Genomic DNA, 25822 nt, shown 5'->3' on the forward strand with positions numbered 1-25822 from the left:
CTGAGAGTTGTCTCACTCCTCCATAGGCTTCTAAGGGACTGAAACTTGCTGGCCCAGAAAATGTATTAAAGACATCGTTAATATAGTCCAAGTGACTCCAGTGGCTCGATCTTAAGTTTATAAAGCGACGAGAATACTTTTTGTGCGCAAAAACAAACAAAAATAACGAACTTTATTCCACTTTTCATTTCCTTCTCTCTGGGCCTCGGGTCTTTTCACGTAGTGTTTAAGCGTAGCGCGTCTGTGTTCAGTGTGTTGCACGTCACCACGTAGGCTCACTATTGGCCGACGCTGGTCATGTGTGATACGTGGTGACGTACAACACAGACGCGCTACGCTTAAACACTACGTTGAAAGACCCGAGGTCCAGAGAGAAGGAAATGAAAAGTGGAATAAAGTAGTTATTTTTGTTTGTTTTTGCGCACAAAAAGTATTCTCGTCGCTTTATAAACTTAAGATTGAGCCACTGAAGTCACTTGGACTATATTAACGATCTCTTTAATACATTTTCTGGGCTAGCAAGTTTCAGTCCCTTAGAAGCCTATGGAGGAGTTAGACAACTCTCAGATATAATCAAAAATATCTTAATTTGTGTTCCGAAGATGAACGAAGGTCTTACGGGGTTGGAACAACATGAGGGTGAGTAATTACTGACAGAATTTTCATTTTTGGGTGAACTATCCCTTTAAAGAGAGCCACTTAAATGTCATTCGGTACATTAGACCTATAAAACAAACCAAAACTCTGCATGTAAAGCATGAACTCATATTGTCGAACTGTTGGGGAATCCCACTCCACTTCAAGTGACTGAGATCAAGAGGAGAAACAAACACAGGCTTGTAGCAGAAGCAACTAAACCAGCAGATGTACAGTGTTTTGAGTACTAAACCCAACAACACCTCATCTTCCACATGGATATTCTTTAGATCCGTCCTCGTCCACAGAACAACGGCATGCACAGAAAACAAGGAAGAGCGAAACACTCAGAGAAGTCTGGGATTTGTCTTGAGTTTCCTTCTCCTACAGAGCAGCACAATCAGCCCAAATGAGATGAAATTGCCAAACAGTTGCAAAAAATAAACATTAAATCCATCACAGGCTCGAAATGAACAATCCCAGCATGCAGATTAACCACACTGATTCCATTTAAAACGCTTTCAAAATCAGCCACAAAAGAACTGGTAATTTAGTACAAACCCAAAGCCCACTAAAGCTCGTCACACATTGTGCAATCGGACCCTTTTCACACACTGTGATGACTATCAAAGACTATACGCCAGCGACTTGAAATGTCTAAAATGTCACTGATGATTGTGCTCTAAAACAAAAGAAAATCACACAATTCTTCTCAGATGCCAAAAACTGTACAGTGTGCACTGTGATGAACAATAATCACTCTTGTTTAATGCAGAACACAAGCCATGATAAACCTCTTTGTTGCTAACAAGAGTTTTACAGCAGAGTGCGTTTAAAATTGAAGTTACAATCTTTTAGATGAACAAGGTCCATTCATAGAGAAGGTTTATCGCATGTTCCTATTGATATGACAACAATAACAGATGGAAGATGATATTATAAGAGTACTACATGTGCTTCGGTGAAAAGAGGACTTCATCCTACCAGAAAACACCGACTTCACTCAAAAAATCAGACTTCAATAGCCACGTTGAGAAAATCACTCAACGTGGCTATTGAAGTCACACATTTCAATCACACCTGCATGAGTTTTCAAGATGGCCGCTAGTGAACTGACTTCCTGTGCCCGCAAATTACAAACACTACATCACCCATAATGCAACAAAGCAGGGCCAAATTTGGCTGCCTTAAAGTCCTCCTGAGAATTTCCAATTTACACCTATTTTTCCCCTCTCTTTTAGAAGTTTTTAGAGCTACTGCTAAAAATAAAGGTTAAATAATGCATATTAGCTGCATAATACATGCTTTATGTGCATTTCAGGATGCTTGCGCTGGTGCAACGGATGATGGGAAATGTAGTCGTCACACAAGCCTGTTAACCCAATCCACAACCACATTTTCTGGCATTCTTCATTGCTATTCTTCATCAACAGTACACAAAACACGAAAAACTAATCAAGTCATTAGGTCTACATGGTTTGTCACTTTTTTGCTAAGAAATTCTATATAAATTATTACTGATGTTGCCAAAATATTTAAAAAGCAACAAATCTAATTCAATGTATTTATTTACTCCACACTTAATCTCAGAAAGAGGTAGAAATTAAAAAATTAATTTGTTTGCCATCCGCCACGAAAAAAGTAAAAGAAAGTAGCAGCAAAAAATTCTAAATGTTCCCATGAAGTTCTCTGAATGCTCTTCTGGTTGTACGAACGCTAAGGGAACATTCCATTTTAGAATTTTGCAAACATTGTGGAATTGTTACATTTGAATGTTCTCTGAACATTCTAAATCAAGTAAGTTTGAGTGAACGTCCTATTAAAGTTACTGAAAGAACTGTGGCCACCCTACATATATTTGGGTCACGAAAATAGTAAATTATTTGTATATATTCCACTGTAAACAATTAGTTTGAGTAGGGCAAACTTAAATTAAACAAATTAGTTTTTAGAAGTTTCTTTTTCTTTTGAGTGACAGATTTAAAGAAATCTGAACTGTTTCACTGTTTTGAGTTTTATGAACTTGTTTCTTTTAATTTAGACTAACTTAAATTTAACTGAAACTGGGCTGGGATTTCTTTTTACCAGCATGCTTTGCTATGGCACTCAAAAGGGAAAGAAAATGCTAAAATTAAGCTTTTTGTGCAAGATTAATCTTAAGTGAGAGATTTAGAAGTGTTTATGTTTTTCTATGCTAATTTAGAAGAGTTTCTGTTATGTTGTGTTTTTTGGGGGAGTTACCATCATGGTGATGAGCGGAGCCCCCCCCCCCCCCCCCATCTTTATGACTTTGAATTCTGGCAGCTTTTTTAAGTTTAGGTTGAGTTAAATTAAGCCTTTAGGCGTGTAGAAGCAGAGTTGGAACTAAAGTGAGCCAGATCATACCGTACAGATGTCTTGGCGTGATCATAACATCTGCCCTCTTCCGCTACAGGTGTGCTGGCAAACCGTCACAGTGATGAACAGAAGCTGGAGATAAAGATGACGTCTGGAAGCAGCTGAAGCTGTCAGGCTTCATGTCTCCATCCTCCCCTGAGGGAGGACAAGAAGATGAGTGTCGCCAATCATCACTCCTTCAACATCCTGACCATCATCTTCCTCGTTCTGTCTACTACAGGTAAGACGAAGAAGTGTGCAGATGGTGTAATGTAACGGCTGTTTATTAAATAACGTTATTTGCTGTCTGAATTCTGCTGATAGGAACAAAGAGACATCAGAAACTCTGATAAATATCTCAAACTGAACCTAACGTTACGCGTTTCTTCAACTATTTTGATTTGTTTTGTAACGTTAATTTATTTTAAATTGAATTTATTAGGAGCAATTTTTTACTTTATTAGGTGAAAACTGAATATTTTTCAATTAAATCACAGAAAGCATAATTTAATTTAGGTTTGTGTAAATTTTTATAGTTTTTAAAATGTAGAAATCAATATTTTTATTATGGAGAAAATAGGTGAAACATTAAGTAGGAAAAATAAATGATAAAGACATGGTTCAAGATGAGCAAAAGTCAAAACCACAAAAAACACACACATTTTTATGCTTTAATTTTAGTTTATTTCTTAATTTATAATTTAATTTGAAATTCATTTAAATGTAATTTAGTTTTTAAACTTCATTATAGGTGCAAATTGACAGTTAATTTGTGTAAAAATCGTAATATTTCTCAGTTAAATCACAGTAAATGCATGCGTGTTTGTACAGTATTTGATTATAATTATTACTGTTGTTTTAAAAACGTATTAAAACTTTAAGGAAAAATAAATGATAAGGAAAGGTTTTAAGGCAGATTGAAAGTGACCACAGCAAAGTCAAAACCTATTTTTAAGTGATAAAGATCAACCTGTGGGACACAAAGGTGCCCGTAGATGAAGAACAGATTTACCGCTCTCACCCGCGGTCATTCTTTACCCAGAATCTCTGAGCGGTTCAATTTGTCTCGTCCATTGTCCATCTGTGTCTCACCGAGCTTTAGATGGTGAGTTTTCCCTCCGCTGGGAGACTGAAGCGTCCAGCTTTTACATTGATCGGATGGACGGATTGTGTGAGATTAGAGGTCATAAAGCTGGATCAAATCGAAAAACCTCTTTAATTATTAAAGACGGGCGTGAGTCATTCTCCCTGCTGAGACTTTAAAGTCTTGGACAGCATGGAGAAAATCATCATGAAGCAAACGACAATGGTGTCACGAGTCTTTAGATGCATGCCGTGGTATTATATATATATATAGACTGCCGTTCAAAAGTTTGGGGTCGGTAAGATTATTTTATATTTTTGAAAGAAGTCTCCTCTGCTCAGGCTGCATTTATTTAATCAAAAGTACAGTAAAAACATAGAAAATTGTGAAATATTATTACAATTTAAAATAATTGTTTTCTGTTTGAATATATTTAGAAATGTATTTTATTCCTGTGATGAAAACTGAATTTTCAGCATCATTACTCCAGTCTTCAGTGGAGTCATCAATTATTTGATGAATAGAAAGTTCAAAAGAACAGCATTTATCTGAAATAGAAAGCTTGTGTACCATTATACACTACCATTTAAAAGTTGATTTATTTACCATTATTTATTTATTTATTTATTCATTTTTTGGAAAGAAATTAATACTTTTATTTAACAAGGATGCATTAAATTGATCAAAAGTGACAGTAAAGACATTTATAATGTTAAAAAATATATAGTTTTCAACATTGATAATAATAATAAATGTTTCTTGAGCAGCAAATCAGCATATTTTCATGATTTCTGAAGGATCATGTGACACTGAAGACTGGAGTAATGATGCTGAAAATTCAGCTTATATATATATAGTATATATATTACATAATATATATATACACACACACACACACATACATAGTGTGCAGACAAACACATTTTTATTACTTTTTAAGCAATTTTTTGGTCTATTTTCCCTGAAGAGAAGACTGTAAATTTGCTGTTTATTGCTAAATCAATTTTCAATGCATTTTTAGGGGCTTTTAGAAGTGCACAAGCATACAATTGCCCTCAGCGCTTATAGACATTCACTAAAAGTGTCCACTTACTTAAGGACAAGCTTTCTGAAACTAAAGATCTTTTTTTGATATACTTGTAACATGAAGTGAAATTTAAAATAAAGTTTAAAAAAAAAATGCACTTTTTGCTTTTGTTCATACTGTGAGGGCATTTTGTTGCTACTGACACCTCAGACAAACACAGCTTCTGTTTGTGAGCATCGATTTGGCGTCAGGGGAAAATATGAGTTCTTACTAACTTGCAACTAAACTTTGATTACTAAAACACGTTCATTATAAGATACATAAAACGTTCAAGACTCCCAGGCTTTTGTGTTTGTCTTCCTTCAAGACTTAATTAAACCACGTCAAAACCCTCATAATTTGCAGCTCCGTTTAAAATGAGTTTTGAAGCTTTAGCTCTAGTTATTTTTCCTCTCACATTTGTCTAATTAAATCTGGTAAAGCCTGAAAGAATAGAAACTTGAGCAGAAACTGAAGAACATTTTAGTTTATCTACACAAGTGCAGATTTGTCATAGAAACCTTCCCCACCGAATGAATCCGAGCTAATTAGGCTGAATCGATTTAAATTCAAAACAAGTGCATGTGGTGCTGACTTCAGAAAAGTGCTCTTTAGCATGATGTCTGTGAGCTGTTGTGTCTGAGTGGTTCAGGGTGAATCGTGTCAACATGGGTTAGTCGCTCAGACCTCGCTGTCACTCTGTGTTCTGAATGCGGAGATGAATAATGAAGCAGAACTACGACTGTCATATGAAAAAACCCACCAACCCTTGTTGCACTTCCTTTGTGCGCGTGTCCGAATCAACGAGAAATTATTCCTAGCACGTTTTTATGCTTCAGAAACCATCCAATTCCATTTCCATTTCTGAGGTCCACTAAATGTGGTGTGCATCGTTAAATCAGGGGTGAATTATAAATGAAATTCAGTAATTCTTATTAATCTTATTAATTAAAAGACTTGGCTGAAGATCAGTGGTTTAAAAGTAAAATGCAAGCTAATGCCTGCTTTCGGCAATCCAAATCACACTGTACGACATGAATATAATAAACTTGAGTACGACATGTACAGTATGTAGACTGTGCGATGATGACACCTGTTGAATCGTAGGCTATGAGGCAAGTTAGTATAGAAGAAAAAAACGTCATCAGCATGTAGTGTTAAACAAATAGAGCAAGATGAATCGCACTTTGGCAATTGTGGTTTATATCTGTGCTGAAAAAAAAGATGAGGAAGCGAAAGAGAATATGGATGCGGTTATGGCTTGGGAAAAGAGGCTGTTTGAAACAATATGTATTGTGTAAACAGAATCTCACGGCAATTCGTATAAATTTTTACGAGGTGGCTAATTCGTACGAATTCATACGTCCTCACTCGTACGAATTCGATTTAGCAAAAATATTACATATTTTACGAGTTGCCCAATTCGTACGAATTTGTATGAATGACGTACCCCTGACCCCGCCCCTAAACCTAACCGTCACTGGGGTTTAGACAAATCGTACGAATTCGTACAAATGAGGTCGTATGAATTCGTACGAATTGGTCATAGATAGCGTTGGTAAAGCGCTATACCAATAAACTTGAATATTAGGCTATATTATATTATGGGCCCTATTTTAAAGATCTAAGCGCATGGTCTAAAGCACACGGCGCAAGTTCACTTAGGGCGTGTCCAAATCCACTTTTGCTAGTTTAACAGCGGGAAAAATGGTCGGCGCGCCCGGCGCATGGACTAAAAGTGTTGTCCCGACTCTCTGAATGAATAATGGGTGTGTTTTGGGCGTAACATGCAATAAACCAATCAGAGGCTCATCTCCCTTTCCCTTTAAAAGCCAGTTGCGCTCGAGCCATGGCGGATTCGCTATTTACATGGCGGAATTTGCTAGCGGAAAAACTGAACACTTCTCTAGCGAGGAAACGGATCTGCTAGTGTGTGAGGTTAAAGCGCTAGCAGGCCATCTACGGGACAAACCGGATTCTAGGGCTGGTCCGAATACCATTTTTTGAGCTTCGAAGCTTCGGTAGTAATGATCATCGAATATTCGAAGCTTCGGAGAGAGGGGGCTGAACATATTCTTCTCTCTAATAAAGGCAGGAATCTCTATGTGTCTGTATGTCCATTTGCATCTTGATTATTTCGAGAACCGTTCATCCAATCGACTTCACAAGGGAGTGCAGTGTCGCATTTGGTGCAATATAGATGGACACGCGAGAGACGCGACACGTTCAGAATTAATCAACTTTTAGTAAACTACAGAACAGCGCGAGCGGGAAGCGGCGCACCTCACGCGAGCAGGGCTTATATTCTCCGAGAACGGACACTGCACTAGTGATATAAAACGCACACACACAGGTCTGTTAAATTAAGCAATACTTTTAAGGTAGTCTAATATTTTTCTGACTAACAAATTACTGACACAGTAAAGGGTAGATTTAAATAAAGAAAAACTAATTTTAAATAAAGAAAAACGAAATTTAAATAAAGAAAAACAAAATTTAAATAAAGAAAAAACTAAATTTAAATAAAGAAAAACAAAATTTAAATAAAGAAAAAACTAAATTTAAATAAAGAAAAACAAAATTAAGTTAAATTAAAAACGAGATTAATTTAGTTTGATAATAACGGGTAAAAAGGCTAATACATTTTGTTTCTATTATTCTATTTTCCACAATGTCAAAGCAACGTAGCTTAACCCAAAACACAAGCTCAGGCATGCACTTCGGTCCATACACACTCCGCTGTTCTGCGCTCTAGCCAGAGAACACTCCCGTTGCTGGAACACTTAGGCGTCGGTTCAATTTCTAGCATGCACGCGTTTTCCGTGTGGCTCGAGCCGCGCCTGAGACGCGTGTCTCACAGTGTGCAAACTCCAACCTGTTAACATGGGAGCCGAAATAAAAACGGACACGCCACGCAGCTGAGACACTCACGCCACGCAGCCAGTGTGTCGCCGGCCTTATTCAAGCGAGAATGAGAACCGTTTCGCGGGGATCCCGGGTGTGCAAAAAAAAAAAAAACACAAAAAACCCCCGAATATTCGAATGTCAAATTTTCAAATCGAATACCAACCCACCGAACGAATATTCGAATATTCGGGTCCAGCCCTACCGGATTCACCATATCTTTATGTACACAATAATAATCTTTTGCATTGTAATCCTTTTTTTAAATATTTGGCTAGTTTGTGTGCTGCAATAAGCCCAAATAGTCCCTGTTTGTGTAATAAGCAGAGTGTACATGTTGTGGACCCGCCTATAGGCTCATATTACTAACTCACTCTTTAAAAAAAAAAGGTTTCAGTTGGTCAGAGGCGCAGTCTATTTCATTTGCCTGAAAATAGCAACTGAACACACCTCGTTTTCAGACCAGCAGCCCATGGGCGCACAAATAGTTTAATGCTATTTAAACAACGTGGCGCAGGACATGAAAATGATAACTGCGTCAGGCTGAAACTAGCTAAAAACACGTGTGTCGCTCCTGGCGCTGCATTGCACCGGATGTATGATAGGGCCCTAAATACAATCTAACACCACATGCTAACTTTCCTGTTTATCATTGTCTTTTCATGCAGCTCTCTCTGCTCACTTTCGTGTGTGTGAGCCTTACTTAGACCACAAGAAGCGCTACCACTTCGGCTTCCACTGCCCTCGTCTCTCGGACAACAAGACGTACATGTTCTGTTGTCACCATAACAACACAGCCTTCAAATACTGCTGCAACGAGACCGAGTTCCAGACAGTCATGCAGGTCAACCTGACCACCTCACCGGACGGATACGCTCACAAGTGAGTCTCCTGCCTTCAACTTCACACACGCTGTTGAACCAGGTTATTAGACTAGGGAAAGTGTGCACCAGGTAATAACTTATGATTCAATGCAGTGATCCTGGACTTTATGTTGACACTAACAGCCTGGTTGCATCATCACAGATACACACTGTTTTTGGTTACCAATGCCAGGTGTATTTCACACCTTTTATTATTTATTATATTTTATTATTTTTTAATAATAAAAAAAAGTTTTTTTTTTTTTATTAATAAAATATATTTATTTTATAAATATATTTTATAAAATATATTTTTATAAATATATAAAAATATACAACCAAAAAAAAATAAATAAATAAAATGAAGAGTAAGATTTATTGTAAGAGTAAGGTATTTATTGCAATTATTACTTTTTATATTACACGCATAGGTTGTTGTGTGGTTTATCTGTGGTCTCTATATATTGTTTACAAATTATATATATGTACATATATAATTCCTTTGTTATATAATATAATTATTAAATTAAAGATAATAAATCTGAATCATTTTATTTAAATGAATATAAATCATGAGTAATATAATGAATTAATAATATAAATCATATACTTTAATATTTAATTTTTTTTATAAAAAAATAATTTAAAAACGTTTTAAAATAAAAACGTGTATGTAAAATATCTATGTGTGTGTCTCTGTGACAAAGATGTTATATTTACCTTTTATTTATTCATTTATTTATTTCGTATTTTCAGAAATACCGCATAAATGAATAAATCACTCAATAAAATGTACATGCTTAATAAATAAGACACATGATATATACATTTGTGTTGAAATTATGAAGTGATATGAAAGAGATTAAATTAGCACCGTTACGTAGGAAACCATTTGCACATCATTATAGTTGACATTAGTATGTAATGATTGACCAATCAGAATGAAGTATTCCAACACTCTGCAGTAATATTGGCTAATATATTTCCCTGCCACTACATCCTTGATTACAAAGGTGAAAGATTTCTTGACAGAGTAGGCCTATGATAAAAGCCCAATGAGTTTTATGGCCAGAGGTCACACCTGCTGTGTTTACCTTCTAACGCTATGAAACGCTTCCCTTCTCATCAAATATTAACTGAAAATATGAACTGCTCCCAGATCAGCGTAGCAGCCTCACATCGTCCCTCTGAGACGGTCTCATGACAGCTAATGATGTGGAAATGCTGCGAGTTACTGAGAGGATGCCTGTCCTGGTGGGAAGCCATTTCATTCTCATCTGTGGTCAGCAGGATTCAGCCAGTGATATTTACTGATGGCCTGAGGTTAAATCACCCTCACTGAGTCTCAGAAGCCACAGAGAGAGCACAAACCAGCAGCCTTGGACATACACGGCTTTGGCATATAGGCATGTCTGCTGCAGATTTGAGTTATTGTGCATCTGGCTTTTATGAGTCCAGGCTAGAATGAAATAACAGCACACCACTGTCAATAGCCCGAGATAAATGTGTGTGTGATTATGGCCCAGAATCACACACACACACAGACACACACACACACACACACACATATGATGGCAAGACGAAGTATTTTAATTCTGGGCCATAATCGCACACACACATAAATAAATGGGATATCAAAATATAGTTTAAAGTTGGTATAGAAATGTAAAGCTTCTTTTAGAACTGCCGCAACTTTACTTTGCATATTATAAAAAAAAAAATATTAGGCCAATAATTTCACACCAATAGTGACACAATGCAGGCTGCACTGTTTGTCACAGAAAAAAGAAAAACATTTAAATAAAATGTTTCATGTAAAAAAGACTATTATTATTAATATTATTATTATTATTATTATTAAAATATAAAAAAATATATAAATTAATAATAATCTAAAATAATTAATAATCCCAACTCGAATCATAATATCTTAAATTAATATTTAATAATATTAATCATTTTTATATATATATTGTCAGAGAAAAAGTACAAAAATTTAAATAGAATTTGTCATATTGAAAAAAAAATTATTATTATTATTATTATTATTAATAATAAAATATAAAAATAATTCATAATAATCACAACTCGAATCATAATATCTTGATTAAATTAATATTTAATATAATAATAGTAATATTTTTATATAAATATCATCACAGAAAAGGTTGAATATTCAAATATTTGTCATTTAGAAAATATTATTATTAATACAATATCAAACATTTATCATTCATAATAATCACAACTCAATAAATCATAATAGCTTAATTAAAAATGTATATTTAATATAATAATATTAATAATTTTAACATTTTATATAAATATTATTTAATACTGTTACTTGTTTGTTTGTTGTTTTTTAATATTTGTAGGAAAATAGTGCAGGACATTTCGCATCAAATAATAGACAAGCCAATCATCTTAATAAAAATAAAAATATTGTGACCCACTTTGATTTTCTTCCTCATAAATCTATATTAGCAGTAGTATGTCACCAGTTATTTCTGGAGTTGCAACAATGAAAAAAAAAAAAAATATATATATATATTTTCCTAACTAAACATCTGATAATAAACTGTTTGGATCTCTTTGATATGTTTTACATCAAATATTAAAGTGAGAGTTCAACTATCATATTTATTATTATATCGCAATTCGTTTAAAATATTCAAACTAGCCAGTAATTCTTGCCCAATCCCGTTTTCCTCCAATTCTGGCGAGTGCTGATGTCGGACTCTGGGTACCAGCATCAAAGAGTTCTGATATCACACACACACTGAGATATCACACACACACATCTGTTCCCCTTTGCTCTTGGCTCTAATAACACCATATGTTTATGAAGACCTCAGTATTGTCCCTGTCAGTCGTGGCCTTGTCTGACAGCACAAGGCCTGTGCTTCATCAAAAAGTGGAAGTTTTGCTTTTTCTGCCGTTTTCTTTCAGTCTGTGCACGGGATTTACTTCAGAAGGAACTGTAAAACGCTTTATTAACACTCAATGCCTCACATAACGTTAATGAAGTTTGAATTTATTGAAGTACTTTAACTTTAATAAGACCACTAGTGCTGCTAAAGAGTTTCCATCCATTCCTCAAGGCTTTTTGATACTGTATATCGTAAAAAATGCTTGTTTATGGCCACATAAAACATTAAGTGCATCTACTTTTTTCTCTGTCGCAGCAATTACTCCGCATTAATCGGCGTGTGGATCTATGGATTCTTCGTCATGGTGCTGCTGGCACTGGATTTTCTCTATTACTCGGCCATGAACTATGAGGTGTGCCGGGTGTATCTGGAGAAGTGTGGGCTGGGGGGCCGCTGGCTGAAACAGGCCCGCTCTCAGTGGCACGGGGACGCACAGGCCGCTCAACCCGCAGCTCCATCACAACCTCCAGAGACACATCAACACGGCTGCGGTCAGGCCGGACACAGCCTGACGGGGGACACACAGAGTCCAACACAAACCACACACAATACGACAATGGCCTGGTGAGTGAAACAAACCGCGTTCAGAAGCACTTGCTGTGGCTCAGTGTTGATTAAAGGCACAATATGTAATTTTTTGCTTTAAAAATAGCAAAAATCACTATATCTATGTTATTTTTTTTTTTTTCTACATTATCCCGACTGTTTCCAACAACTTTCAAACCAGGAGAAATTTTAATTTAATTCGAAGACACGGCACATTTTGTCGCAGTCAATGGCGTCATATCCGCGTTGTCCCTGGTTTCCGCTCGTACTGCCATAGCAACCAGAGCTATGAACCAGAGCCCTCTGATAGTAACCAAGGCGACAGACGCAGACAACTGTGTAGTTCGCAATGTCTATTTCCACGCTGTTGTTGTTTCGTTCAAACATTATGGACCATGGCAAGCAGACTTTGGATAAAAAAGGAGAACTAAAACGAGAATCAATATCAGCGCGGTGTTTTCGAGATGCCGAGAGCTCCCATAGACAGTATATAAACGAGAGCTCCACGTCCGAGACTTCGACCGCTCCTACATGTACTTTATTAAACAGGTGAGCACATTTACATAAAACTAATCAATGTTATATAGTTCAACAATGATAAAATGTTATAATATGATCTATGTTATTCTAGCTTACTGCTAGTCTCATACAGACAAACTAACACATACATTTCAACACATTGAAATGCAGTTTAGTGTGATAGTGTAATGTTAGACCAAGTGAAACAGCGCTGCGTTACCTCACAAGTTTAATTTGTCTAATAAACTGACCTGTGAGTTGTAATTCTGCACGTGTAGTTCGGTAGAATGAAATGTCCATATTCCTTTTATATCCGCGGGACTCGCGTCGCGTGTGGAGCTGATAGCTGTCTCTTAGCAATCCCGAACTGCTTCATATCACAGTCATGATAAAAGCATCGATGTATTTACTCATCCATAAACATTATTAGATCGGTCGGCTTGACGTTGACAACAAGATCCATAATTCTTAGCAAATGTTGCGTCATCAAACTACGCCTTTGTTATTGTAAAGATGTTAGCGACCCCTAGTGGAGAAAAAATTCCATACTGTCCGTTTAATGCAAAAAAAATATTTCTAATTTTCTACTTGTCCAGTCTGTTTTTTTGTTTTGTTTTTAAAGAGGCCGTATTATGCCCTTTTATAAAGTTGTGATTTTGTTTTTGGTATCTACTATAATATGTTTTCATGTTTGAATGTTCATTATTTTCCCTATATTCTCCATTGTTGCAGCTCCTCTCTTCCCAGTCTGTCAGTAACGCTCTGGGGTGAGTTTCCCAAAAGCATCATTGGCCAACTATGGTCGCAAGTTCTGTTGTTATCAGCATAGTTCAACGAGTCTGGTGTTTCCCGAAACCATCGTTCTAACGAACATTCGTAAACAGCATCACAAAGCTGTGTAGTTGGAACGACAGCTCTCGATCTGTGGTTAGAAGAATAGTTTCTAGTTTGCATGACATGTGGACTCAATAAATCAGTGGTTCTCAACTCCAGTCCTCGGGACCCGTTGCTCTGCACATTTGTATGTCTCTCTTATCTGACACACTCAGTTCAGTTCATGGAGTCTCTCTTAACGAGCTGATGATCTCATTCAGGTGTGTTAAATAAGGGAGACATACAAAATGTGCAGAGCAGCGGGTCCCGAGGACTGGAGTTGAGAACCACTGCAATAAATCCATATCTTGAGCCAAATAAGCAAGCTGACATTCAGGACAATCTGTATCATTTATTTATAATACATGCAAATGTCATTTACGTCTTTTAGTCTGTTTTTGAACTGTTTTTGAAGAGTCCGCAAGTTCAAACGTGCTCTAGTAAGAACGAGCCTATGATTGAATCTGAAAATAAAGCAAAATAACTGAGAAAAATTAGAAATGCAAGATCGTAATTTATAGCAAAACATCTAGCATTAATTCGATCTCAAACAGATTCATTAAAAGTAGTTATTACTCCAACACCTGCGTGACGTCATTAACTAACGTGGTTAAACGACCAATTTGCGACGATATGGTTTCGTGACTAGCTAGTTGATTTCTTCAACGATGCATCGTCCTATGGTAGTTAAGCATCGAGTGACGTCATTGTACAGGAAACACACCGATGTTTAGTTCCTGTCTCTATGAAGCCCCTCCTTCTGCAAAGCACTATGTGCTCTGATTGGTCGGCTAGAACAGTGAGTTGTGATTGGTCTACCGCTTTGAGCGTGCTTGATAAATGTCAAACCCTTTACCATAACCGCAAACATCAGCTTCTAAACACTAAACACTAACAATCAGGTGACAACACACTACTAACGGCCCTTAAGTTTGTGTATGCCTTGGGTGCGAATTATTTAAATGAGGAATACTGTAATGTGTTCGTAAACTCAAGACTACAACGGAGGCGTTTCAGGGAGTTCAGAAACAGTGACACTGATACAGAGAATAACTCCCACTGAAGTGACGTTGTGCTTTGTAACTTTGCAGACCTTTTTCATGCTCAAACATCAACATTATATTCTAAAGAAAGATGAAAATAGATTGGTCCTCTTATAAATAAATAAAAAGGCAAAAATCTGAGACACTTACAATGGAAGTGAATCGAGCCATTACATAAATATTAAAATAAAATAAACAATAAGCATGTTAACATGATTTTACTGTTAAAAAAAAAAAATTACCTACTAATCCAAACCTCCCCACAACTTCATTACAACACAACTTCGTTAAAACACAACTTCGTTACAACGCCTAAAATAAAGCCTAACACCCTAAAATGACTGTAAAAATGATTTAAACGTCAAATAATGCACAATTTAAGAGAAAATATGGGTCCTATCATTTCTTTAAAACCCTTACATTTCTGCTTTTAAGGAAAGACACCGCAGGCGAAGACATTAAAAAAATTAACTAATAGATACTGTATCACCATACTCCCCAGTTGTATTAATCACTGTACATCAAGACAATTCAAAAGTTTTCTGAAATATTATGTGTGCAAATGAATTATGCACTAATTTGCATCTATTTCCAGACATCTGAACATTGGATAAAGCCAGGTTCAAAATTCTTGTTTCATTTTGTTGACATATTAAAGGTTTTTACACAAGGTATTTTTGATTGTGATTTTTATCACTCCACAAATGAGAAAATACTGGCAACAGAAAGACAAAAAAAAAAGTCACCATGTTTTTAGGAATAAAATGCGGTATAAAATTCGGCGAATGTTATATGAAGAAAACACTCTGTTAAAACCTTTAGAATATAGATAGGAATAAAACTAAACAATTGGTGTGTTTAAGTGCTTTGAAGTCAAGTTTTCTGAGAAAAACCTAATTTGAGAAAATGCCTTTAAAAGATATGTATTGCATTTGAAACCTACAGATGCAAATACACAAAGTGCAATTAAATAAACACTTAAATGTATAGGCTTTTTTGGGTGTTTTCTTTCCACCAGTCGGACAGAAGAAATGTTATGGAAGCAATATAGCCCAAAATCTCAAAAATTACCGGTGCATAAAAATGTATATGATTTTGCCTGTAATGTCTTGCCTTTAAATCTCCAAAAATTGGCTTCATTCACTTCATTTCAACCTCCTTTTTGCTTTTTAAATAAAATGAGGGACAAGTCCAAATTATTATAGTGGATTGAGCTTAACTTGTACTCAACCTGGAGTATTCTGCACTATTTCATAACCCTCACAACCTTTGCAATCCATGCTAAATTCAACAGACACACACACTAGTGGATTTTCCTCACTCTCACGGGTGTGTATCCTCTCAGGGGAGGCGCGCGTGGTTACTCATATTTGGCCATGAACCAGATGCATCATCATCATCCCGAGCTACAGATCCAACGCTTTAAAAATACCTTTTTCATCACAAACACCAGATCCGTTTGCTAGCAGAACTAGGTCACAATCAAGAATCATTTTTCTGTTGCTAGAATGCTGTCCTTGATTCTGACATATCCAGGTCAAAGATGTTAAAAAGTAAACAAAACTTCACTAATAACTCTTGAAAATAAAAAATAAAGAGCTTCTGTCATTGAGGAATCTTCAAGTCAGAGGGTTTTGTCTAGATCTTATAAGCATGAAACTTACACAGTTGTTTTTAATTTATTGTTTGTGACAAAAAAAAAGAGTTTTGGGTCACAGCATTAACGTTCTTATTTGCATATTCATCATGAATTATCACTTCAGTAATAGCATTTGCTGTTGTTTGACATTTTAACGGTTTCCCTCAGCTATTCCTTTAAGTTTGGCAAGTCTTTTAGTGTCTCAAACACAACTCTTGAAAGTCTTTCAAGTATTCGATCGCATGAATCTCGCTAACTCAGCCTAGTCCGTGGGTGTGCTGCTGTCTGAGGACGAGAGGAACGCATGCATACACTATTCTCTTACAGTTCACAAGTGTGTCAGCAAGACACTGTAGCCGTGTGAGTGAATACCCATCTAATTAAGCCTGTCGTTTGTGCCGAACCCTCTCATTAACAATCACAGGAGTCTCTGAAAGCTTCAGCCTCCAAGCGGAGACTTTGAAACTCTGCCGCAAGTCAGACGAGGGAGACACAATATGACACTGAGATTTCATGTGTGAGATTTACAGCAAAGATCTCTGAGTTTAACCTGTCATGACATCTGACACACAACAAGTCACTTGGATTCTGTGTCTGCGGTTGTGCTGGCTGGCCCCGCCCACAGTGAAATCTCATTGGTCAAAAACTCAGTCCATATATCTGTACTCTCATCAAATATGTTTTTTTTAATGAGATTGGCTGAGATTTGATTGGTTTGTGCAAAATCACAGATTGAAAGTAATGATGCTAAAAAAAAAAATTCATTTAAAAAAATATCATTATTGTGTATAATTATACTTTATGTATAATAATAATATTTTTTATTTAACAGTATTTAAATGTATTTCATTGTGTATATATATATATATATATATATATTATAATATGAAATACATTTATTGTTATTTATTAATATATCTATTATATTTTTCACATATATTAATTATATATACATACATACACAGACACACACACACACACACATATATAACATTAAAGGTGCATTAAGCAACTTTTCATGTTAAAAATACCCGTTTTCTAACCCATACATGCTCAAACAATTGCCTGATAGGCTGAATGAGCCCTTCTCTGATCACTGAGATTGTCTCTATAATCCTGTACAGTAAAATAAATAAGAGGGATTCGGGCCGGAATTTTAGACTGGGCGTGACGTCATGCGCGTTCACGGCACGCTCACATAGCTATGCCTGGCAGGTTTGTGTATTCGCCGGCATTCTCCGTAGAAGATGGATTGTAAGAGACCTGCTTATAGTTCATTTCAAACACCAACGCAAACTCCACGTAAGATAAAAAAAAGAAAACTTTTGTCCGTGAGCGTGCACACCTCTGGTTGCAGTTTCGCTTGCCGCCAGAGGGGGCATAGTTCTGCAAAAACTCAGAGACTTGCGCAATGCACCTTTAAAAATATTATTATTACTATTATTTTGTAATCTATAGTAATTATTACTATAAATTGTGCATAATTACATGCAACTATCCCTAAAACAAACCTAATCCTAATCCTATTGTAAGTACATGTGGTTAATTAATATTAGTCAGTACTTAAAAGTATAATTACACTGTAACGCGGACACCATAAAATAAAGTGTAACCTTTTATTTTTATTAAATGATAGGTACAAATCCGATTCAGTTATTCGTTTTGGTTACACTTTATTTTAAGGAGTCTTTGTTACACTGTAATTGTACATTTAAGTAATATTAAGTATTAAGTAACTACGGCCCGGTTTCACAGACAGGGCTTAGACTAAGCCAGGATTAGACCATAGATCAATTAGGACATTTAAGTAATTTTTATAAACATGCTTAGAAAAAAACATTACCGATGTGCATCTTAAAACTAAAAAGGCACTGATATATGTTTAAGATCAGTCAGTGCAAGTTTATTTCAGTGGAAACAGCTCAGACTTACATTTTAGTCTAGGACTAGTCTTAAGCCCTGTCTGTGAAACCAGGGGTATATGTACTTACTAAAGGGATTAGGGTTTGGTTTGGTTTGGTTTAGGGTTAGTTGCATGTAATTATGCATAATTAATAGTTATGCAACAATGACACTGTAAAATAAAGTGTTACCTTGGTTTTCACTGCAGTGTATTCTGGATATTTTCTAAAGTGCATATAGCGGCACTGAAAAATCACAGCAGGTTATTGTACTAACAGGAGACATGAACAGCATGTCATATGAGGGCTCAGAGTTGGATGGTCGAGTTCTTTAATGCCCCTTCCCCAAGAGCATTGTGGGAAATTACTGAATTGGGTCCAGAGAACATCTGTTAGAGAGAGAAAAAGAAAGAAAAAGACAACCACAAATGGAGGTCCCTGACCAAAATAGAACTAAGTGAATTCAATTACTGCCCGCGGTCTATTCATAAAGCCGTTTATATGGGTCAGCTCATTCTCTGCCCGTTTGCTGTGTGTATTTGAGGGCTACGTGCAGTTTCCCTCCTGCTGGCCTGAGAAAACATTGCCGGGGTCTTTAAATGGCATCGGATTCTTGTATTGTGTGATCTAGAGAGGGGCAGAAGCCTGGGGGACGATCTTGTGTTTTCGCTTGGCAACATCTGGTTTGACTGACGTGTCGTGCATGGGAATCAGCTTTAAAAGGCTATAAACAGGACACATTTTATTAAGAGCCATTTTTCAGTGGCCCCTTAAGACACATTGATGCTTTAAGCGATTAGATCCTGGTTGCTCAGCATGTCAGATTGATGGTTTTTGGACGTTGTCAAACACTAGAGAAAACATTTATTGCTGGGTTGTTCATTACTGGCTTTAGGACATTGCTGAAATCTCTTCTGAAACTCTATACGGCACATGTGGGGTTACAGGGGTCTTTTGTCTTTGCTTCTCAGATGTTCCTCAAGAGAAAATGTCTTCTTTTTTTTTTTGTCTAATTTTTATAAACAAACATTCAGTGATTTATGAATTCAGATTCCTGAGAGAATGACTCTTATGACCCGGTTCTTTTGAGTGAATCACAAACATACAGCGCAACCAGTGAAGTCCAACTCCATGACTCTTATGACCCGGTTCTTTTGAGTGAATCACAAACATACAGCGCAACCAGTGAAGTCCAACTCCATGACTCTTATGACCCGGTTCTTTTGAGTGAATCACAAACATACAGCGCTACCAGTGCAGTCTGGCACTAATGATTCTTCGGCTCTTTTACTGAATCCCATTTCATTACAATTCCCAAACCTGTTTTGAAGCGGTGGTTATGTTGTGCTGTTTAGAGATGGAAGTTCTGGGTTAATGTTGGGCTAATGTTCGCACTGGCTAACCTCTCAGTCTCCTGCTGCTCTGGGACTGACCTCCCAGCATGCTCTCTGCCCCGGTCTGGTCAGGGGTGCATATGTCTGTTTCACACCAGAGACATGGCCTGGATTCAGAGAGAGAACTGGAAGGCAGCACATGGTGTATTATTAGAGAAGGTCTGCCAACTCACTGTCTCTCTCTCTTGTTCTGTGGGCAGATTTCTTTAAGAGCGCAGTGAAACCTGCACTTGTCATGTCCATGTGCTCCAAGAGCCGAACCAAACACAGGCCACATAGTGTGACATTTCTGCTGTCCACCTCTTCAGATACACACACACCGAGGAGGTGATCTCAGTATGTTTTGCTAGTTACATAAAAAGACGAAGCTTCTGGACATATTGCACTCAAAAATGCATTGCATTCACATTTAATTTTGCATTTAACAGATGCTTTGCAAGTATCTTTGAGTGTCCTTTACGTGTTGTGCAATTTCAGATTAACTTGCCTCTAAATGACATATAAAGCAATTAAAAACACTTTACATGTCAATCAGATGGACACTTTCTCTTCAAATGGTCAGCTCTAGGTCTGATAGTCAAAAGTCTGGCTGTGTAAGACTAAGCTTGTGTGTGTCTTTGTGCTTTTGCAATAAGATGATTTATAATAAAATCAAGTCCGCCTCCAGTCAGGTGGCTTGTCTAGATTTTGCCCAATTAATCCCGAAACACAGTCCATATGGTAGCTAGTTATCTGTCAGGTGGGTGATACAGTAGACAACAGGGCTTGAGCCGAAGATGCAGTTTCACAATATTATCAGACACAGATTAAGCAGAGAACAAAAAGTCTACAAGTCTTAAAAATAATACATATACACTGGTCAAAAGTTTTGAATAATTAAAATGTTTTTTGTTTTTTACTGCATGACTGCATTTCTTTGATCAAAAATACAGCAATATTGTGAAATATTATTACAATTTAACATTTTCTATGTGAATACATTTTCAAATCTAATTTATTTTGGTGTATTTTTTCAGTTCAATTCCTCATACTTGTACACTTAGCTGGTGATAAGTGTCTGTTGTCTACTGTGTTGTGTTTTAAATTGTATTTTATGCATGTATTTCTAATGTACTGTATTTATTTTAGCCCTTCTTCCCTTTCCCTAAGTGGTTATTTCACTTGTCAAGCCGCCATTGTAAATAAGAACTAGTTCTTAATGACTTGCCTGTAAAAATAAAGGTAAAATAAAAAATAAAATAGGGTTCCCGCTCTGATCAGGGACAATTGTTATTATTTTCAATGTTGAAAACAGTGTTTGCTACTGAAAAAATATATTTTTTTAAACTTTTATTCAGCAAGGATGCATTAAATTGATCAAAAGTGACAAAAAAGCTTTTGGACGTTTTGTAAAAAAACTTCTATTTATCAACGATTCCAGAAAATAATAAGGACCGTTATTAATTATTAGCATCAATAATAATTGAAAATAACTCAACATAATAACTCAGAATATGAGAATGATTTCTAAAGGATCATGTGAAGACTGGAGTATTGTTTGCTAATTTCTCTCTATCCGTATATATATATATATATATATATATATATATATATATATATATATATATATATATAAACAAAAGACTGTTAGACTGTTTAATGTTTCTGGTATTTATTTTGCCTGCAATTTACTTCTAATCACTCTTTATGCTCCTTTTTCAACAGAGACCAACCAAATGTAAGGACAAACTGTTGGAGTCCCCCAGTGAAGAAGTGCATTATGGGAAACGTAGTACATGCCCCTGCCACATGGACCTTCATGTCACAGGTGCCTGTCTGCGCCAAGCCTCTCCATGTGGTCCAAATCTCACAGAGCACAACTTTCAACCCCTCGACAAACCCAGAACCTCAATTCAGAATCGTGGACAAGTGTGGGAACGAGAGACTCTGAGATTTGTGGAAGTACAGAACCAGACTTCAGACCGAACTGGACTTCGATGGACACAGAACTCAGCCAGGACATCTTTTGGAGGACCTATGTAGCCGTTTCGTGAGCTCTTCTGGATTAAACTCTCTGTAACTGTGCGGTGTCTGTTTATTTATTCATAGTCGGGGAAAGCGATGAGTGATGAATGAAGTCGTCAAACCTAATTTAAAAGATTCAAGCACTCTCATGACTCTAGAAGTTAAATGACCTTTTTGCAGTAAATATCAAAACTCACATGTCGTGGGTGGTTCTGCGGTGAAGATGTGAAATGAAATAGTATGGTGAATGTTCGTTTTTTGACTACTGTTGTGAATTGACATTTTCTCATTTGTAAGAATCAGTGAGGTAGCAAATCGTGTTAAACTGCGCTTTTTTTATTCCCCACATTTTGTTGTATGCCTTAAAGAGTTCATTATATGTATGTTTGTTCTGAGATGTCTGAAGACTTTTGTTCAGTGGTATTTACTCTATTGATATTGATCGGATGAGTCCGTTTCACTTTAGTTTTTGAGTGGACCGGTGAAATGAAAACATGATTACACACTCCTTGAACATGACAAAGCAGACAGGCAATTCATTTTCACAAAGGTCAGTAGAAATGATGGACTTTGTTTGCCTTGGTTTTGCAAGGAAGCAGTTATCCGCTTCTCATGCCTGTTGAAATGTATTTGTCAAGCTTGCTCTAGAAGAGTATTACTGTCAGCCAATCAGATTTCAGGATTTCAGCTCATGGCATTCTCATCAACCAATCATTAGGGTTTGGTCAATGATTGTTTAATAGAAATGTTCCAAGACCAACAAAAATTGGCTAAATTGTCTTTGAAATTTCAAGAGTGACCTGGTATCATCAAGATGAGGTCTACGAAACAAGCTCTTCTGCACCAAACAGGGATTTCAGCACATCTGACCGCGTGTTTTGAGCAATAAGTTTTGAATACGTTTGGAGTCCATGGTACAGTTTTTGTCAGACAACAGCCCAATTACACAAGTAGAGCAGAACAGCTGTACTTCACCATCTTTGGATTGAGTTAATTGGTGGTTCAAAAACAAGCTCAAGGTTAAAGTTCTCTGGTTTCTCAGAGGACGAGATCTCTGGTTTCATCAGGTGTGAGTTTAATTATGGTGTTTGTTGGCAGGAGGACAGACGGTGATTCATCACATCTATTCTAGAGCATATGGAAACTGCCGAAGATGTTTGGGTCATTTCTAAGCCTGCACAAAATCACTAGCCTAGTCACTTACAAAGATAGCACCCTGGTGTGCTTGTTTACAAAAAATGTTCAGCTCAGTTTGACATATTTTCCAAAACAGATAATTATTTTTAAGATTATTTCTTTTCACACAATGCTAAGATGTCCTGGTCATATTTCTATGGAAGCTTGTTTCCACCACAAAATAAAAAAAAAATAAAAAAGGTAATTGCGACTTTTTATCTCAGAATTCGGACTTTTTTCTCACTTTTTATCCCTGAATTGCATGATATAAACTCGCAATTGTGTGTTATAAAGAACTGTCAGTTTCTGTCAGAAACTGTCGCAATTTCTGACTTTATAACATGCAGTTGGGAGATATAAAGTCAGAATTGTGAGACATAAACTCGCAATTCTGAGTGAAAAAGTCAGTCTTTATATCTCGCAAAAATGTCACAGACTTTATATCTCGCAAATCTGAGAAATCAAGTCAGAATTGCGAGATGTCAACTCGCAATTGTGAGATAAAAAGTCGCAATTATCTTTTAAAATGTTTTATTCCGTGGCAGAAACAAGCCTCCTTACATTTCACCTCTAAAATCAAAAGGAAAAAATAAATCATATTTTACATGAATAATCTGAAGCATGTTACTTTCTTTACATTTCTTTACATTACATTTTGCTTTGTTTTTTTAAGTATAATTATTACCAATAAATGATTCTAATTTACATTATTAGAGTACAATACTAATTTGAAATATACATGAAAGGTAGTACAAAAATGCTACCATGATATTTTTAATTGAAATATTTTTTTAAATGATAAAATCTTTTGCATTACAGTAACAAGAATTATGGGGAATTTGTGTCATTTTCATAAACATTAAGGAACTAAGGAAAACAATATAAGAACTCTAAATGGTGTTAAAAATAAGCTTTGTTTTCTTTAAGCAAAATATAATTTCTTATTTGGCATGATTTGTGAAATTCACCCATGCTAATAAATGGCTAGAATGTGATATTTAAAGAGTGCCACATCAAAATGTGTAGCCTACTAATGGTGACATTTGCTGATTGCTAGTCACTCTGAATAATTTGACTGAACTCGAATCAGGGATCGACGAGCACCGGGTGGGTTACCGCAACCTGTTACCGCCTTCCAGGAGTCATTTCTCAACCTTCAATCAACATGATGTTCTAGGAAACAAGGAAAGTCATCATTATCATAATTGGATTCTTGCCACTATGGGAGCTTGAATCGAAAGCCAGGATTTGCTGTACGTGATTGCAACTGTCAAGTCACCGCTGGGAAAAAAACGCTTCTCTTACAACAAATTACCTAAAAAGTCTAATGTCATGCTCCAGTCTCTACATTAACATGAAAACCGTTGCCTTACTGTCAATCTTCACCTGTTCGTACACCGTTTACCTTGCAACGGGTGCTTTGGTAAACACACAAACATGACTCTCATCATTGTTTCACAAGTGGGTACTGTGTACAACGTAGCATTATGTTATACTTCGTCAAATTTGTAGGACACAGGAACAAAAATAAACTTTTAGAGTTGGAACTTTTGTTTATGTGTTGTTATTACCACAGTTTATCTCCAGCAGTGACTCAGACTCTTTTTTTGCCTTAGGCCTGAGATGATGAGACATCAGCAGGGGGTTTCAGTCGAACATTTCAGGCATCTGTATTCCCCCGTTAACCCCAGAAATCACCCCACCACAGCAGATCATTAGCCGGCTTGGAGTGGACACAGAGGGCGAACTGGACAGGGACGGATCTTTTGTGTCTCCCAGGTCCATCTACCCATATAATCAGAGCACTGTGGAGTTCAAGATGGGGTTTGTTTGGTTGCTCGGGGTCATTAAGTAGGATGCTTTTGAAGTTTTTAATGTGAGAATTTCCTGACATTCTGTCCATCTGTCTGTCCAACCCACCTACACGTCTCTATTGCACTCTGCTTTCTTACCTCTCTCCATCCTACAGATTTCATTCATTTTTATGACACTAACGCCCACGGCAAGGGATAAGAAAGGCTGAAATATTGCGGTTATGAATATAAACGAATAACAAACGGGCGTTAGGATGAAAAATGTCAGCCTCTTTTATGTTTCCTGCTCAGAAACAGCAATGGTAAAAAATTACCCAAGGGCAATTCACCATTAAAACGCCATCAGAGCATCCTTGAATCCCGGCCTCTTCGCTGAGAGGAGACTCTTTTAAACCTCCCATAATGCTTTTGCCATTTAGATTAAATGGAAGTCATTCACCGTATCCAATTTGAGAGAACACACATTAAGGAAATTAAATTACGGGGGTGGATGGAGGGGTAGTCTGGGTGAGAGATGCCCTTTTACAGTTGACAACAATAGGAGTTTTAGTTTCTCTAAAGTTTAGAAATAATGTGATTGCACTGTATCATTGGTATTTGTCCACATTCTAATAAAAGTTTATCGATATTTAATAATATATTCAGCATTTTAGTGAAGTTCTTTAGCTATAACGAAATTGAATAACTGTCTTGACAGTTCTGAGGTAAAATGTATCGTCACGTGACATTTTGTTTACAAGCCGTTAAATTGACGTTTTTCCGAAGTTGAAACACTTATTGGGCGACTACACGACAGTTTATGTTTCAGTAAGTTGTACTGGATCTTTCAACATACCTTCTTCTGATGTTCAGTCTTGTTTTAAAGTGGTTAGACTTAGAGGAAGAGACCACTGCTTGACGCGAGCTGAGTTGCTACACCGCATGTGACACAACAACAGAGCGCTAAAATGAAACGTATATTGTTTTCAAATCTTGATCATATTTACAAAAAATAAAATAAAATTAGCTTTATATCTCAACCTTTTTTTATATATATAGAAAAAATGGTTAATTT

General features: G+C 36.5%; 1 protein-coding gene across 1 annotated transcript; it reads left to right on the forward strand.

Moving 5' to 3' along the window:
- Window positions 1–3130: 3130 nt before the first annotated feature.
- Window positions 3131–24493, forward strand: shisal1b (shisa like 1b). Its single transcript, XM_079858509.1, has 4 exons — window positions 3131–3253; window positions 8735–8948; window positions 12115–12423; window positions 21479–24493. Coding segments are annotated over exons 1-4 (591 nt in total). The 5' UTR covers window positions 3131–3186; the 3' UTR covers window positions 21480–24493.
- The last annotated feature ends 1329 nt before the right edge of the window (window positions 24494–25822 follow it).

Source organism: Squalius cephalus, assembly GCF_949319135.1.
Source record: "Squalius cephalus genome assembly, chromosome: 23".
In the NCBI taxonomy this organism is placed as follows: domain Eukaryota; kingdom Metazoa; phylum Chordata; class Actinopteri; order Cypriniformes; family Leuciscidae; genus Squalius; species Squalius cephalus.

What these genes read in the sequence shown, in the direction of transcription:
- shisal1b (XM_079858509.1), top strand. Translation starts at nt 3,187, where the DNA reads ATGAGTGTCGCCAATCATCACTCCTTCAACATCCTGACCATCATCTTC. An exon ending in CCTCGTTCTGTCTACTACAG is followed by an intron (nt 3,254 to 8,734) that starts GTAAGACGAAGA and finishes CTTTTCATGCAG; the next exon opens with CTCTCTCTGCTCACTTTCGT. An exon ending in CCGGACGGATACGCTCACAA is followed by an intron (nt 8,949 to 12,114) that starts GTGAGTCTCCTG and finishes TCTCTGTCGCAG; the next exon opens with CAATTACTCCGCATTAATCG.